The 13034-nt window shown below is 35.0% G+C and overlaps 2 protein-coding genes across 3 annotated transcripts; both read right to left on the reverse strand.

Annotated features, from left to right (window-relative positions):
- Positions 1 to 17: 17 nt before the first annotated feature.
- LOC143447367 (activating signal cointegrator 1 complex subunit 2-like) lies at positions 18 to 7256 on the reverse strand. Of its 2 annotated transcripts, XM_076947430.1 has the most exons (13): positions 6659 to 7255; positions 6169 to 6241; positions 4686 to 4870; positions 4206 to 4345; positions 3516 to 3741; positions 3197 to 3397; positions 2827 to 3081; positions 2571 to 2660; positions 2303 to 2467; positions 2003 to 2214; positions 1005 to 1324; positions 770 to 908; positions 18 to 538 (listed from the first exon to the last, which is right to left on the reverse strand). In XM_076947430.1, exons 1-13 carry the CDS (start codon positions 6737 to 6739, stop codon positions 256 to 258), a joined length of 2370 nt encoding a protein of 789 aa, XP_076803545.1. In that variant the 5' UTR covers positions 6740 to 7255; the 3' UTR covers positions 18 to 255. The 2 variants fall into 2 exon arrangements, with proteins under 2 accessions (XP_076803545.1, XP_076803547.1); XM_076947432.1 differs by lacking the exon at positions 2571 to 2660 and having other exon boundaries at positions 6659 to 7256.
- A 541-nt stretch (positions 7257 to 7797) lies between these two features.
- Positions 7798 to 12410, reverse strand: LOC143445867 (coiled-coil domain-containing protein 112-like). Its single transcript, XM_076945229.1, has 13 exons — positions 12182 to 12410; positions 11736 to 11854; positions 11090 to 11179; positions 10794 to 10869; positions 10433 to 10598; positions 9917 to 10000; positions 9667 to 9816; positions 8893 to 9024; positions 8721 to 8816; positions 8472 to 8621; positions 8303 to 8398; positions 8039 to 8157; positions 7798 to 7946 (listed from the first exon to the last, which is right to left on the reverse strand). The coding sequence occupies exons 1-13, from the start codon at positions 12268 to 12270 to the stop codon at positions 7916 to 7918; spliced, it is 1398 nt and encodes a 465-aa protein (XP_076801344.1). The 5' UTR covers positions 12271 to 12410; the 3' UTR covers positions 7798 to 7915.
- Between the last annotated feature and the right edge of the window lie 624 nt (positions 12411 to 13034).

Below are 13034 nucleotides of genomic sequence, written 5' to 3' on the forward strand. Positions count from 1 at the left end.
CCTACTCTTTGAGGCTCTTCACTGAGACTTTGATTTCTTCCGAAGATGAGAAATGAGTTAACGACACACTACCATATCAGATGTTAATCAACTCCATCCAACCCGATGGTGTCACAGTGGAAAGCGACTTTGAAATTTTGTTCAGTAAAACTACTTATGCATTGCGCCAAAGAATAACAAAAAAATCGACAAAAATAATTTGAATTTTGCTAAATTACATTTTTCCACGTAAAATCCTTAACCACACTCTTGATACTACCCTGATCCCATAAACATGCCCCTGCTTGCTTTCTTGGTAGCCATAGCTTTGCGATTTTGGCTTGGCCGTGAGTACTTATGAGCTTCTTTCTTGCGATCAACGTTCCTGGGTCTGTCACCGCCCGAATGTTGCGGTGGAGGTCTTCCCCCTCGTTTGGATTTACCTCCACGTCGAGCGGGCTGCTCTTGTCTCTGCTGCCATCTAGCTTCATGTCTGGCACGAACAGTTTCAGGATTTTCGCAAAAGTTTTTTCGATCTCGATTCGCATTGGTTGTTGTTCTAAACAAAATACAATAACAGCGTTAAAAGATGATTGTAACATAAATTAAGGAGTACGTGGTTGTTATCATTTAGGCATATCCGCAACTGATCAAAACATGAGCAACTGGGCATGTTTATCGAAAAAATATTTTCCCAACCGTTTGTATATCGACAAATAATTTTCAGAGTTTAGCAATAAACGCTTGTGTTGTGGTTTAGTAAACATTTCCATCATTACGCAGAATTTACCTTTCTTCCGTTGATTCCTGCTCCACTTTGGATTGTTGATTCGGAAGCAACTCATCTGCACTATCCGCATCATTGGCTCCCACAGCCACATCATCATAAGTGTCATCATATTCGTCATCATAAGTTGGTGCAGCTACATCTGAAAAGCATTAAAAATTATGCAACTGATACAAAATCCTGAAACGCAGAGATTATGACAGCGTTAGTTGAGTTTTAAGTTATCACCCCAAAGCACCTCTTAAGTGGTAGTCATTAACATCTTCCTCATCAACCAATCCATATTTGCTGTAAAGACTCCTCAGCTTTTCCACATCAACGTCTCTGTCTTCTTTCCAGTGATCCATGTCAGATTTATTTTGTTTTCCCTGATGCACTTTCGACCAATCAATATCACTTTTCTCTCCAAACACATCAAACTGATCATTATCAAATATGTTTCTCCTTTCACTTAAAAAGTCCTGATCTTGGGACGTTGAAGCATGATCAAGATAAGGATCTAATGACATACCTTGAACCACTTCAGGTTCTTGTAATGAAGGAATCTCATTTGATGTTCTAGATAAAGAAAATAACAAGTAGGTATATGGAAATATGAAAAAACTCTGGCTTTAGACTTTAACATTCGTGAGCACCTTAACAGAGTTGGAACGTATGACTTCATAGTAGAGTAAACGAAAGCGTTTAAATGTGAGCACAATGCCATTATACTGTTGGCTATGTCCAGAGTTTTTAGCACTTGACACAAAATGCAAGATTGATATTTGAGGCTAGAATATCGCGTATACTCTTGCATGGAAGTTGTAGGTTCTTGAAATAAATGAACCAAAAGATTGAACGCGGCACACAACATATTAACTCCATTAACGGCTACAACAAGTGTACAAGAAATACCAGTAGCAATTTTGAAACAAGAGGAAATTTGCATTAAAATAACGGGTTATATTTCATTCACGTTGAAAAATATCACAATTTTTCTACAATTTAGTCTGCACAATATATTTCTTGTTTATTTGCACAAAAAGTTAAAATTAGGCTTAATCTGGGAGGGAAGTTCGAGTTTTTGAGAAAACCTAACAATGGTGATGCTTAGGCACATGTTCGGCACATTCCTACTTAAAACTCAGGAAATTTAAAAAAATAATTTGTCTGAATGGGTAAAATCAAACTAAAGCAGCCTTTAACTGTAACTGCAAGTAAGCATAAGTTATTATTATAATAATGTATCACAGAAACCTGTCCATTTTATCTAAATGCTGCGGTAAATCCCCATCAAGAATCTTCTGAATTACCCTTTCCGGGTTGAAATCAAATTCCCTCAAGCAAGCAGTAATAAACCCAGAACCAAAATCAGGGAAAAGGTCATGCACAGATGATATCAAAGATGCAGTTTCAACATCTTGTGATGGTTCCGTGTTACTGCAATGAGCTACCTCAGAATGATGATCCTAAAAACGCACATTATTCAATGCCTGGAAAATCTGTAACGTCATTGACTATTATAGGTAAAAAAATGCTAGTGAAAAATTGTGTAACCTGGGTTTGTCCATTGAATTCATCTCTCCACTGTTGAATGCCATTTTGTAACAGCTTGTCACCTGATTGTGATGAAGCTGGGTGGTGGGATTTAGAATCTCGATCTGCTTCATCAAATGCTTGAATTATGAAAAAACATTGGGTTTCACTCATCTGTGGACATGCCTAGAAAAAGTTTTGAGCCAAAATCAACAAATAAGCTGAAAAAATGTCAACCATGAGTGTTTTTTGTTGTTGTTGTTGTTAATTTGCCAATCTTTTACGTTACCTGCGCGACAGTTTCAACATCTTTTCGAATTTTATGCTTTTTATTCAAATCCCCAATAAACCCATGATCAGATAAAAGAGATGTTACAACCTATACACCAAAATGAAAGTGGTCTAATTGCATGAATATTGTGAAAATTACAGGAAGGAAAAAGGCAAAGTTAACTTTTTAACAGTTGTAGCAAGTAAACTAACTTAATTTCTAATTAAGGTATGTTCTCAATGCCAGCCAAATTTATACTCATTAGTCGACTTACATGGAGGTATTCACTTGCCAGGATTTCAACTTGTTCTTTTTTGTTTTTACCCATTGCATCCAACAATGGGTCAAAAGTACATATCTTTACCACATCATGCACAATGTTTAAAAGACATTCACGTGATTTTTGTACATGAGCTTTGAGTTCATCATAGAGATCAGCACTCAAAGCAGATTTTCTATCGGATAAAGCCAATCTCATTTGCCGCAAAGAGCCGCAATACATTAATGACAACTTGTCCAAGATGCCTTCCTGAAGATTCATAAATGAAATGCAATATGCACAAATTTAATAAAAAAACAATTATTAATAAGTGAAAATCATTGTTGGGAAAATTGGGAAACTATTAAATAAATTCAAGTTTTACCTCATAAAAATGTTTAGCTGCTGTTGGAAAGATGTCAACCATGAAGGATTTCAGTGTTCTCAGAGTATCAGAAAGATACAGTACAATGTCCCTCAAATGTATTTCTTGCATTTCAAGCAATGGTGAAGACAAACCACTTGCTATTCTTGTCGGCATATCATCTTCAACGCCGCAGCACTTACTCTCAATCTGATCCAAAATCTACACAAACAACCAGCGAATTAATGACAATTGTCAAGATGCTGTTCTCACAATCATCTCAATATTTGAATTATATGTGTAGAGTAGTAGACTGTAGATATACAAATAAATTCCTTACTTTTACAACAGTTTTAGCCGCCTGAGTTAAATCATCAAAATATTGGGGCTGATTTTGAAAAATGCTATCGAGCATCTTTTCCAGCAGCGGACGATTTTCAGGCACACCGTACAGAGAGCAAATGTCCATCATGCGAGGAATATCAAATAAAAAGTTGTCGTACAATATTTCGGCAAACACATCCTTTGAGATGAAACATTCTTGAGATTCCTTTGGAGTTGACATTCTATTTTACAAAACAAATACTGCAAATTAAAAATACAAGATAGTAAGACCAGGAGCTTTCAATAGGAAGCTAGACAAAAGCAATGAGATTTTGACCCCTAAAACTCAGTACCCCAAAATTGAACCCATTAAATTACTTAATGGGAGTTTGAAGAATGCAAAGTTAAAAAAAATTGGTCACAAAAATGGCATACATCAAACCAACACTAGGTCATAATAACTGTATTCTACAAGTCAAGCTTTTAGCCTTAGTGTTTTGCTAAAACCTTAGCAATAATGAAATACCAAAGCCTGATACATGTGCAGTGTACATCTCCTGCATATCTGTTGTAGCAGTCTCATGCTAATGGAAATCATCATGTTGTGCTAGATTTTTACTTATTGTGAAAAAACTAGTGATAAGCTATAAAATAAGGTTAAGCTTCCACTGTACAGCAATCCTAAATCACGTTGTGGAAAACATACCGTAAAAATGTGAAAAATACGAGCTTATGAACAATGTTGTGTTTTTCTCTAAAATCTTCAGGCCAACCATCTTGCTTGTATCGTGGTGAATTTCGCAAATACGAATCCAAGCAAGCATGAATGCTAATGTCATTTAGCACCTAAACAAGAAAGTATTTCTTAACAAAAGATAAGCAAAATTAAGTGATTTATCATTTAAAACAAACCTCTCTAAATACCAAGACATAGCTAATGTAGCTGAAGTAGCTAATGTAGGTAGTTGTAGTTTTACCAATTTTCTTATATACTTAATTGTATACATTAGTTAGAATAGCTACATATTATACTTTAGTAGTTGCAATAACTAGATTTTAGTATTTGGTAGTTTAAGTTACATTTAAGTATTTAGAATAGTCCTCGAAAGCTTAAGAAATTTTTCTCCATAATCTACAAATTTTCTTGTTTTCAGAGACTACGATACTTATCCAAAGTATTTGCAACCTGGCACCAAAATTTTGCATGGTTTAGTGACAACAGCCAGTGAAGATCATTGGTCATTGAATCCAGCATATCAAAATATGTCTGCTCTATTTTACCATCAACAACTGCAATACTTTTGTACATGACTCCAGATAAACTTTCCTGGCATAAATCAGGATGCAATGCTGATCGCTGTTCCAGTTCATCTAAAAATGTAAGTTATCTTTTTAATGTTGTGCTCTTGTTGCTATTTCCCTTTTACTTTTGCCATCCGCTTGGGCCTTTGTATTCTAACATGATGCAGATATCTAATAAACTATTGTGGCAGTGTTTACAGCAAAGTCACTGATGGTGTCAATTTTGTTCAATGTTGAAATAGACCAGACTAACATTCATTTTTGAAAATTTTTATTTATTTAAGTTGTTAGATGCCAGGTTTACTTAAACAAATATTAAACCTTTCTATATGAGTTGGGCAGTGTGCATAACAAATGCCAGCCTGGTTGTGCCTTGTTAAAGATGGAGTTTTCACGAGACATTGTGCTGACTGTTCAGTCCGTTCTCTTGGCCATTGTTATCCACATACTCGTGCAATTTTTATTGATAGCAATGACAAATACGCTCATGATATGGTTGTTTGTAACATGTCAGTGTGAGCACTTGGGTAACAAGGAAATGAAGTAAAACCCAGTTAAATTTTAAAAACTGGAGAAAGCTCAAAAACGGCAAGATAAGGTTTTCAAAATTACTTGTTACCACATTTGCGCCAAACTAAATGAGCCGTATTTCAAACAAAAAACTTGTGTTTAATGCATTTGTGTTTTTGTTGTTGTTAAAAATATACTTAGGTTTGTATGATCGTAATATATTACTAACAACGACAGGATAGTCAGCACAATGCCATGGCGCTGTGCTTTTTTCTCCATCTTTAACAGGGTATGATCATTCTGGTACAACCAGACCCATGCACGACCAGGTCGGCATCTGTGCATAAGCTACATGATAATTGCTGACCTAGTAGATACTAGTACAGGCTGATCCTCTACAGTAGATAGTTGGACATACAGCACAAAGAACTATTGGTCGTATAGATATAGACCCATGGGTCTAGTGCAGAAGTGCCCAACAAGATGACGTCACAATTTGAGTAGCTGGGGTCAAGTATAAAAATGTATGCAGTGGTTGTGCACTTCTGCACCAGACCCGAACTCATTAACATACATGCCAAACTTTTCATGTTCATAAACAAGGCAAAGTGTTTTTGCTTGAATGCCAATCTAAAATACACTAAATAGAAAAGACTTTAGCGCACACTGTCACTCTATAATTTTAGTTTCTGCAGACATGATTTGCCATATTTGCCACGTTTGCCATACTGCATTAGCAGTTTCAATTGTGGGTCCCCACTTTTTTTCCAACCAATGCCTCATCCAAGTTAAGGAAAACATAATACTGTACTGAATGATCATGACAATAGTTTCTAATGAAAGCATAAATATTCTACCTGTTGAGGGATTAAGTATGGTCACTTCTTTTTCATCCACTGGTACAAATTTTTCCATTGATTTCTTCATGGTCTGTCAAATTTTGCTTAATTACTCTAAGTCAGGTCTAAATGGTTAGGTCCCTCCAAAATCTTTGTATTACAATTGGTTTTACTCAGTATAGTACGCACATTCAATTTAACATAACTGTTGCCATTAAAGCACAGTTTTTACTAACTACACTGTAAAAAATCTTTTCTAATTATAAGTCAGTGAGACAATTGAGACTAACTATAAGCCATACTTTTCGTTGGAAGACTAACTATTAGTCTATATTGTCTCACTGACTTATAATTAGAAAAGATTTTTTACAGTGTAGGCCTACAGTTTGTATGCAGGGGGAAACTACCAAAATATACAAGTTTGAGTGGTATAACTTGGTTTAATTGGAGTGGGTTCAAAATTTTGCTGGGTCAGCCTAAAGAGATGTATCTTTTTTGTTAAGCTTACTTCCGGGATTGTGGTATGATGCAGCACAACTCTACCGATGAAAATCTTTGGAAAGTGTAGATGGTTTTGGTAATGTTTCATTGTCACACTGCTGTGGGGCTCCCTAATATTGTATCATCGCAATTTTCCATAACTAAGAAATAATATCGAACTAAGTCTAAATCAAAACAGCTCAGTAACTCTTGGCGCAGAGATCAGCATGCTTGATGCAAAGGATACATCTGTCCAACCTTAACCTGCAAAACCTTTGGAACCAAGTGGCACCACTCGAACCTTTTTATTTTTGTTGTATCCAAGAGAACAGCCGGGCAGGGATGGCGATCCCTTTTAACTGAATGGGTCACACATGAGACCTTAATCTGGAAAAAACAAAAGTGGTTCATAGATTTAATTAAATGCCAATATTGATAAGAAACTTGCTGCTGTATCTTCTCTGCAAGTTTTATAAGCCTGGGCTGATAATGTGTAGTTTTCAGCTTAACACATGCAGCATTTATATCTGGGTTGAGGCGATTCCTGGTCCTTGATTTTATGAATTTCGTGTGTAATCATAAACGTCAAAGTCAATCGTTACAAAGGGTAGTAATAAGCAAAATAATTTGGTAACAGTGTACAGTACAATAGCTTTGATACGTCAAAAACGCCTAGACTAGGAGTGATAACGCACCACTATGGCCCGAGAAGTAGCGCCAGACAGCTATACGGAAGTTCAGTCTGGTATTAGATTAAAATTATGCTGACTCTTATTGCAAATATTTAGTACCCTATTCGTCACGGAAATACTTATTCATATTTTGTTATAAATTTTAAAACGACAAGTGGGTCACTAAAAAACCAGTGAACCGCGGGGCATTGGTGATCCATCCCTGTGATAAGGGCTTGTAGGACAAATTCAATACCATGGTAGCCTGTATACTGTCTACTACTCTACTCTATAGTGCAGAGGAAGACAACTGACAACGTGATAGGGAGTTTCCCTTTTTAAGAAAACCATTTTATCATTAAATGTTGTATTTTGTCAAAATAACTTAAAATCAAGGCCACTATGAGTTTGAACAGCAAGCCTTTGTCCAACCGTCGCCTTTAGAATATATTCCACTCAAGTCTATACCTGCTCCTTAAATAAACAACACAAAAGATACCCAGTTGGTATTTATTATTCATATTTAAAAGGAAGTGGCCACTGTTAAAAAATAAAAACTACTGCAAACGATGTTTTGAAATTCATGGTACAAGAAAGAGTTTAGAAGTGTCACGTCATAAACCTTGTCGCCAATTTGGAACAGCCCTAAAATAAAAAAAAAAGCTTTTGTCAAAATATGAATTTTTCTCATGACATTTTTCTTTCTTGATGAAAAACCGATTTCAGATTTCACTGGCCTGTGAGGCATGCTTATCACGGAGGGCTTATCTGATTTATCTTGGTCACGTTGTTTGTTTCTTTGTATCCAGGCATCCGTAGGTTGATACAGTCTATTTCGGTCTGATTCCAACTTAATCTAAATTTTAATGATAACATTCTCTTGTTTGGTAATATAGAAATCCCATGGCTACGTTTCATTACAAAAATTCTGCTAATATTATCGACTTGCTGCTATTCGATTGATAGTAAAAAACCGCACAAATATCGTTTTCATGTTTTACTTTTGCTTTGGCCTTTCGCAAGCGTTCAGCTCTTTCTTTCACTTCCTCTTCTTTTCTTTGCTTCTGTTTTTGCTTCTGTTCTAACACTTTTTGATCCTAGAAAACAAACAAATTATTATCAAGAATGTTACAACTTCACAATTAAAATAGAATTCAGATAGCAAGATACCCTTGACTGAAATCTTGCAATTTCCATTTGAGCCTGTTCTGCTTTAAGAGCACGTCTTTCTTCTTGTTCTGCTTCCAATCTCCATCTTTCTCGCTCTCTCTCATCCTTCTTCATCTGAAGACGTTCACGAGCAGCGTCACGTATCTCAGCCTGAAAGAAAAGGTACTTTGTGAAATTTAAAACAACTCAATTTTGAAAAATTCATAAAATTAACAAGATTCAAACCAGTGAGCAAAGAGCAGTAGTTACCATTTTCAGTTGCTCCTTTTCTTTCAATTTCCTTTTTCTCATTTCAGTTCTCTCAATTTCTTCCAACTCTAATCGTGTTTGTTCTGCTTTTCGAGCCTGAAGATAAAATGCATTTGCAATCAGTTACGGCTTTACAGCCATAGTATAGCAACTAGTGTACACATTTACATACTTTCCAGTCTTGTAATTCTTTTTTCTTTTTCTCTCTCTCAATTTCTTCTCTTTGTTCTTTTTCTCTTTGAATCTTCTTTTTCATATCTTCATCTTCAGTAGTTTTTAGCATCAGGTGTACTTCCTTGTCATTCTACCACAACAATTGTGTCAATAATTTTACCACAACTACAATACAAATATCTAGAAAGCAATCAAGTAAAATTTCATTTGGATCAGTGCTCTTCAACCTTTTTTGTGGCACACCTTTTACTATTTTTAAAGAACTTTGTTTACTTCAAAAATAGCAATGTTTAATTGTGCACGGAAAGTAAAACAAACTAAAAACTAGGAGGTTGGTCAAGTGCTTATATGAGTCTAATTCTGGGCTCAAACAATTAAGCGCGCAAAAGTGTAAAAGCAAAGTTTGATTTAGTGGCTTGCTTGTTCTTGCACAGTTTTGGAAATTTGGACATAACATGGTGTTAGCTCTATGTTAATTCCTCCTCGCATCAAGTTACATCGTTTTATTACAGACGAGTGATAATGGCACAACAGTAGGTCCGGTGAAAAGTTTACAAACTGTGGTGAATTGTAATAAACATGCCAATATACTGTCACAGTTGTGACTTCCACTAACACTGATATAAGCTCTATACCTTTCGTATACCATTCCTCGGTTGTATACCCTAGGTTTGATCTGGTATAAACTTGGGTATTCAGTATGCCCGGCTGAAGAGCAATGATTTAGATATCAGCAATCAAGTCTATATTCTTATTAGTTGTATTGAATTACCTCCTTGTTAAGTTTCCACTCTAATATAGCAGTTTTCTTGGCATCTCGAAGCTCACAGAACCTCCGGTACCACTGCTCATGATCTTTTATATCTTCATAACTTCGTCCAGGAATATTTTCAACGGCCGAACGAATGAAGATTGGCTTGCCCTGTGAGCATAAGAAAATGACTGACTGTGAATACAAACACGCTAGTTTTGAAATTCACCACAACCAAGTTTTCCATCACAGATAATCCAACGCCAGTTACCTTCATTTTGTTTCGGATCTTCAGAAAAGTGCTGTGGTCATAATCATCCCAGCCCCCTTGGTTTCCATACTGAGAGACATATTTCTGGGGAAAAAAAACATTATCTAACTCAACTGTATTAACCTAATGAAAAATTAATGCTTGAAACAATGCTTCTATATTGATATATTTGCAACAATTAAAAGCTTACGCATCTGTGTTAGTTGTTGAAAACACCATAAAATAGTATAATTTGTTTAAAGTATAAATAATCAAATCGAACTGACAATTTCAAAAGCAGATTGCATTGTTTCAGATAAGCAGCTGGGTAAAGTATAAAGACACACAAACAGTAATATTTTATTGGCAAGAGTTAAATTAGACATAAGTTTATGTGATATATTTAGGTTAGTATATGATAAACTTCAGATTAGATCAACATTTATGCCAGAAAAAATCTCTGACTGTACAATTTTGCCTTTGAAATATGCGTCGCCTACTCACACGTACCTTGTATGTCAATATATATAACTTTACCTCAAAATCTTTAACTTCTGGAGGAAGATTATTCGACTGTGCTTGTTTTGGAACTTTAGATTTGGAATTTGCTAGAGTAGTTGAACTTGAGATTGTTTCGATTCGAGCCATTGCAATCTCAATTTCATGGTTAGTGTTGTTTTCTTCATAGAGCAATGTTTCAAATCTAAAATTACAAAAACAATACTTTATGATAAGGAAAAGCACACACAAACGCAAAATAAAGCATGAACAGTCCACAGAATTCACAAGCAAAATTAAAAATAATATGTGTTTTCATTCTTGTCAAATTGCAAAAAGAAACACACGGAACAGTTAAAACAAGTAACCTCTCCCTTTAGCAATATAACTTAAAACTTACATCTTCTTTTGTTGTTGTTTAAAATCATTAATTGTAACTTCTATATCCTCCATGGTATCTCGTAACTTATCAACAACTATAAAACAATAAACATGCAGAACAAAGTATATACATTTCTGTATTATACATACTGTATTATATATATTATACATACTGTACATAAAAATACAAATCTAGGTCTCAGATTATAAATGACTGAACGTTTATAATAGAAAACATTCAAACTTCTCAGCCAACTTGAACTAAAAAGCGATATGTAGTAAACAAGAAATAGAAAAGAATAATTTTAGTCTTACATTCCGGTGTTGCTTTCATATCTTTCAATTGTTTTTTGAATGCTTTAACTTTGTTCTTAATTTTCGCCAAATGTTGGTCAATTTTGAATCCTGGAACATTAATGCAACGCAAGCAATAAGCAATGAATTTTATACATTTAAAACAAATAAATTTAATACCCTTTATTTTAAATTTCAAAATATTCAACACAAATAAAAACTCGCTTAATGCGGTGCTGTTGCATTTGACATTTTGCCTAATTTATTACAGTTTTGTCGGTCCTGACAGAATTGTGCACATTCAAATGTTTGTTGGTTTGTTTAATTTTCTTTGCGTAATTTTACAGTTTGATTAATTTGGCACCTTGTTTTATCTTCAAGAAGTATTTTGTTTCTCTAATTAAGCATATTGTTATAGGCTATGTGTAAATGTGACTTGTGAGCTTAAATAATCCATGATGTAAGAGAGCTCGATTGAAGAATGCATTTTAATTGTTCAAATGTGCATGTTAATGTGATGTTATTTGTTTTTATAATTTGGTAGTTTGGATAATTCAGCAATTTTTCATAATCCCCTGGAGGTGTTGAATCAGCCAAATTCTACAGCATACTGCATTTAAGAATAAACAAAGCAATATAGAATATATATGATGAAAATCTCATTCACTTTCTTTTCTGAGATCATCATTTAAGGAAGATTCAAGATTATCCAAATCTTTATAATAGGGACGATAATCGGCACGTTTGGAAAAAGACTGAATTTTCTCTCGCTCCAATTTCCTTGACCTGTCAATGGAGTTTTTGAATAGCTTTAAAAATTATGATGGTGGCTGAATCGTGTTAATCCAGCATATAATAAAACAATAAAGCAAAATATACAGTAGCACTCTAGGGTTAACTTATACTTTTATTTTCTCAACACAAGCTTTCGCAAGAATAGGCTTTGCATCAACGGGTATACTAAGAGAAGGCGAAAAAAAAAACATAAAAGGTATTTTTTAATCTTTTAAACACAGATCATCTCAACGTTGTTGGCCATAATAAACAATAAATACTTGAATAATATGACTGGTGTATAATGCATTAGACAAGTATGTAGTGTGTTTAACTCACTGAAACTTGATATGCTCAAGTTCTTTGAAAAATTCTGCATTTTTTGCTGCATTCATGTGCGCCTTCCATTCTTCCTTAGCATCAGCCATTATGATGCAATCATGAAAACTCAAGTTTTGGTGACAGTCGTAAAACAATTTCAGAATTACAACTTCAAAGACAAGAAGTTACTACAACTAATACTCTAGAAAAATATCTCCAAAATCTTAACTGCAAAAATATGTATCCAAGTTAATAATGTAACTGGACTAGCAGATGCACACAGCAACCATTTTGAAGAATGGCATAGGACCACAACAGTTTGTCAACTGCAGCTTAAGATGTTCTTTTCACCAAGGAGTTTTCTAGCAAACATATAGGCTGTAGCGGAGGCCTGCTTGCCTGCCACGTGGCCAGCTCACATCTCAAAGGTTGTAAGCAGTTGTGTGTTTACAAAATAAACTGTGAAGTAACTTTTCCTTTATGGAACAAAATATACTTATAGTTGTAGCGACTAACGGGGCACCACAAGGTATTTGTATTGTTATTACAAGGTACTGTTACCATAAGGTATTGTTTGACCAGTCAACAACGAGGTTAACACCATACTTTTCGCTACCCACAGTCAAGAGTCAATGGCGAAGAATAATCGTGAAGTTAAGCTTCAGAATCTGAGCTGCATGGCAGGCTGACATGTTTGGTATAGGCTAGTCCTACATCAACAGCACTGAAGAAATTTCCAGAAAACGACCTGAAGAAAATTCTTCCAATATGTCAACTCAACACTGTGCAAGCGGTGCAAGAAACTGGCGTTTTCGTCTATGAATGGTACTTGCAAGTGCAGCGTGGGTTCCTTCGTGATCAATGTTTTCAA

Source organism: Clavelina lepadiformis, chromosome 2 (assembly GCF_947623445.1).
Source record: "Clavelina lepadiformis chromosome 2, kaClaLepa1.1, whole genome shotgun sequence".
NCBI lineage: Eukaryota > Metazoa > Chordata > Ascidiacea > Aplousobranchia > Clavelinidae > Clavelina > Clavelina lepadiformis.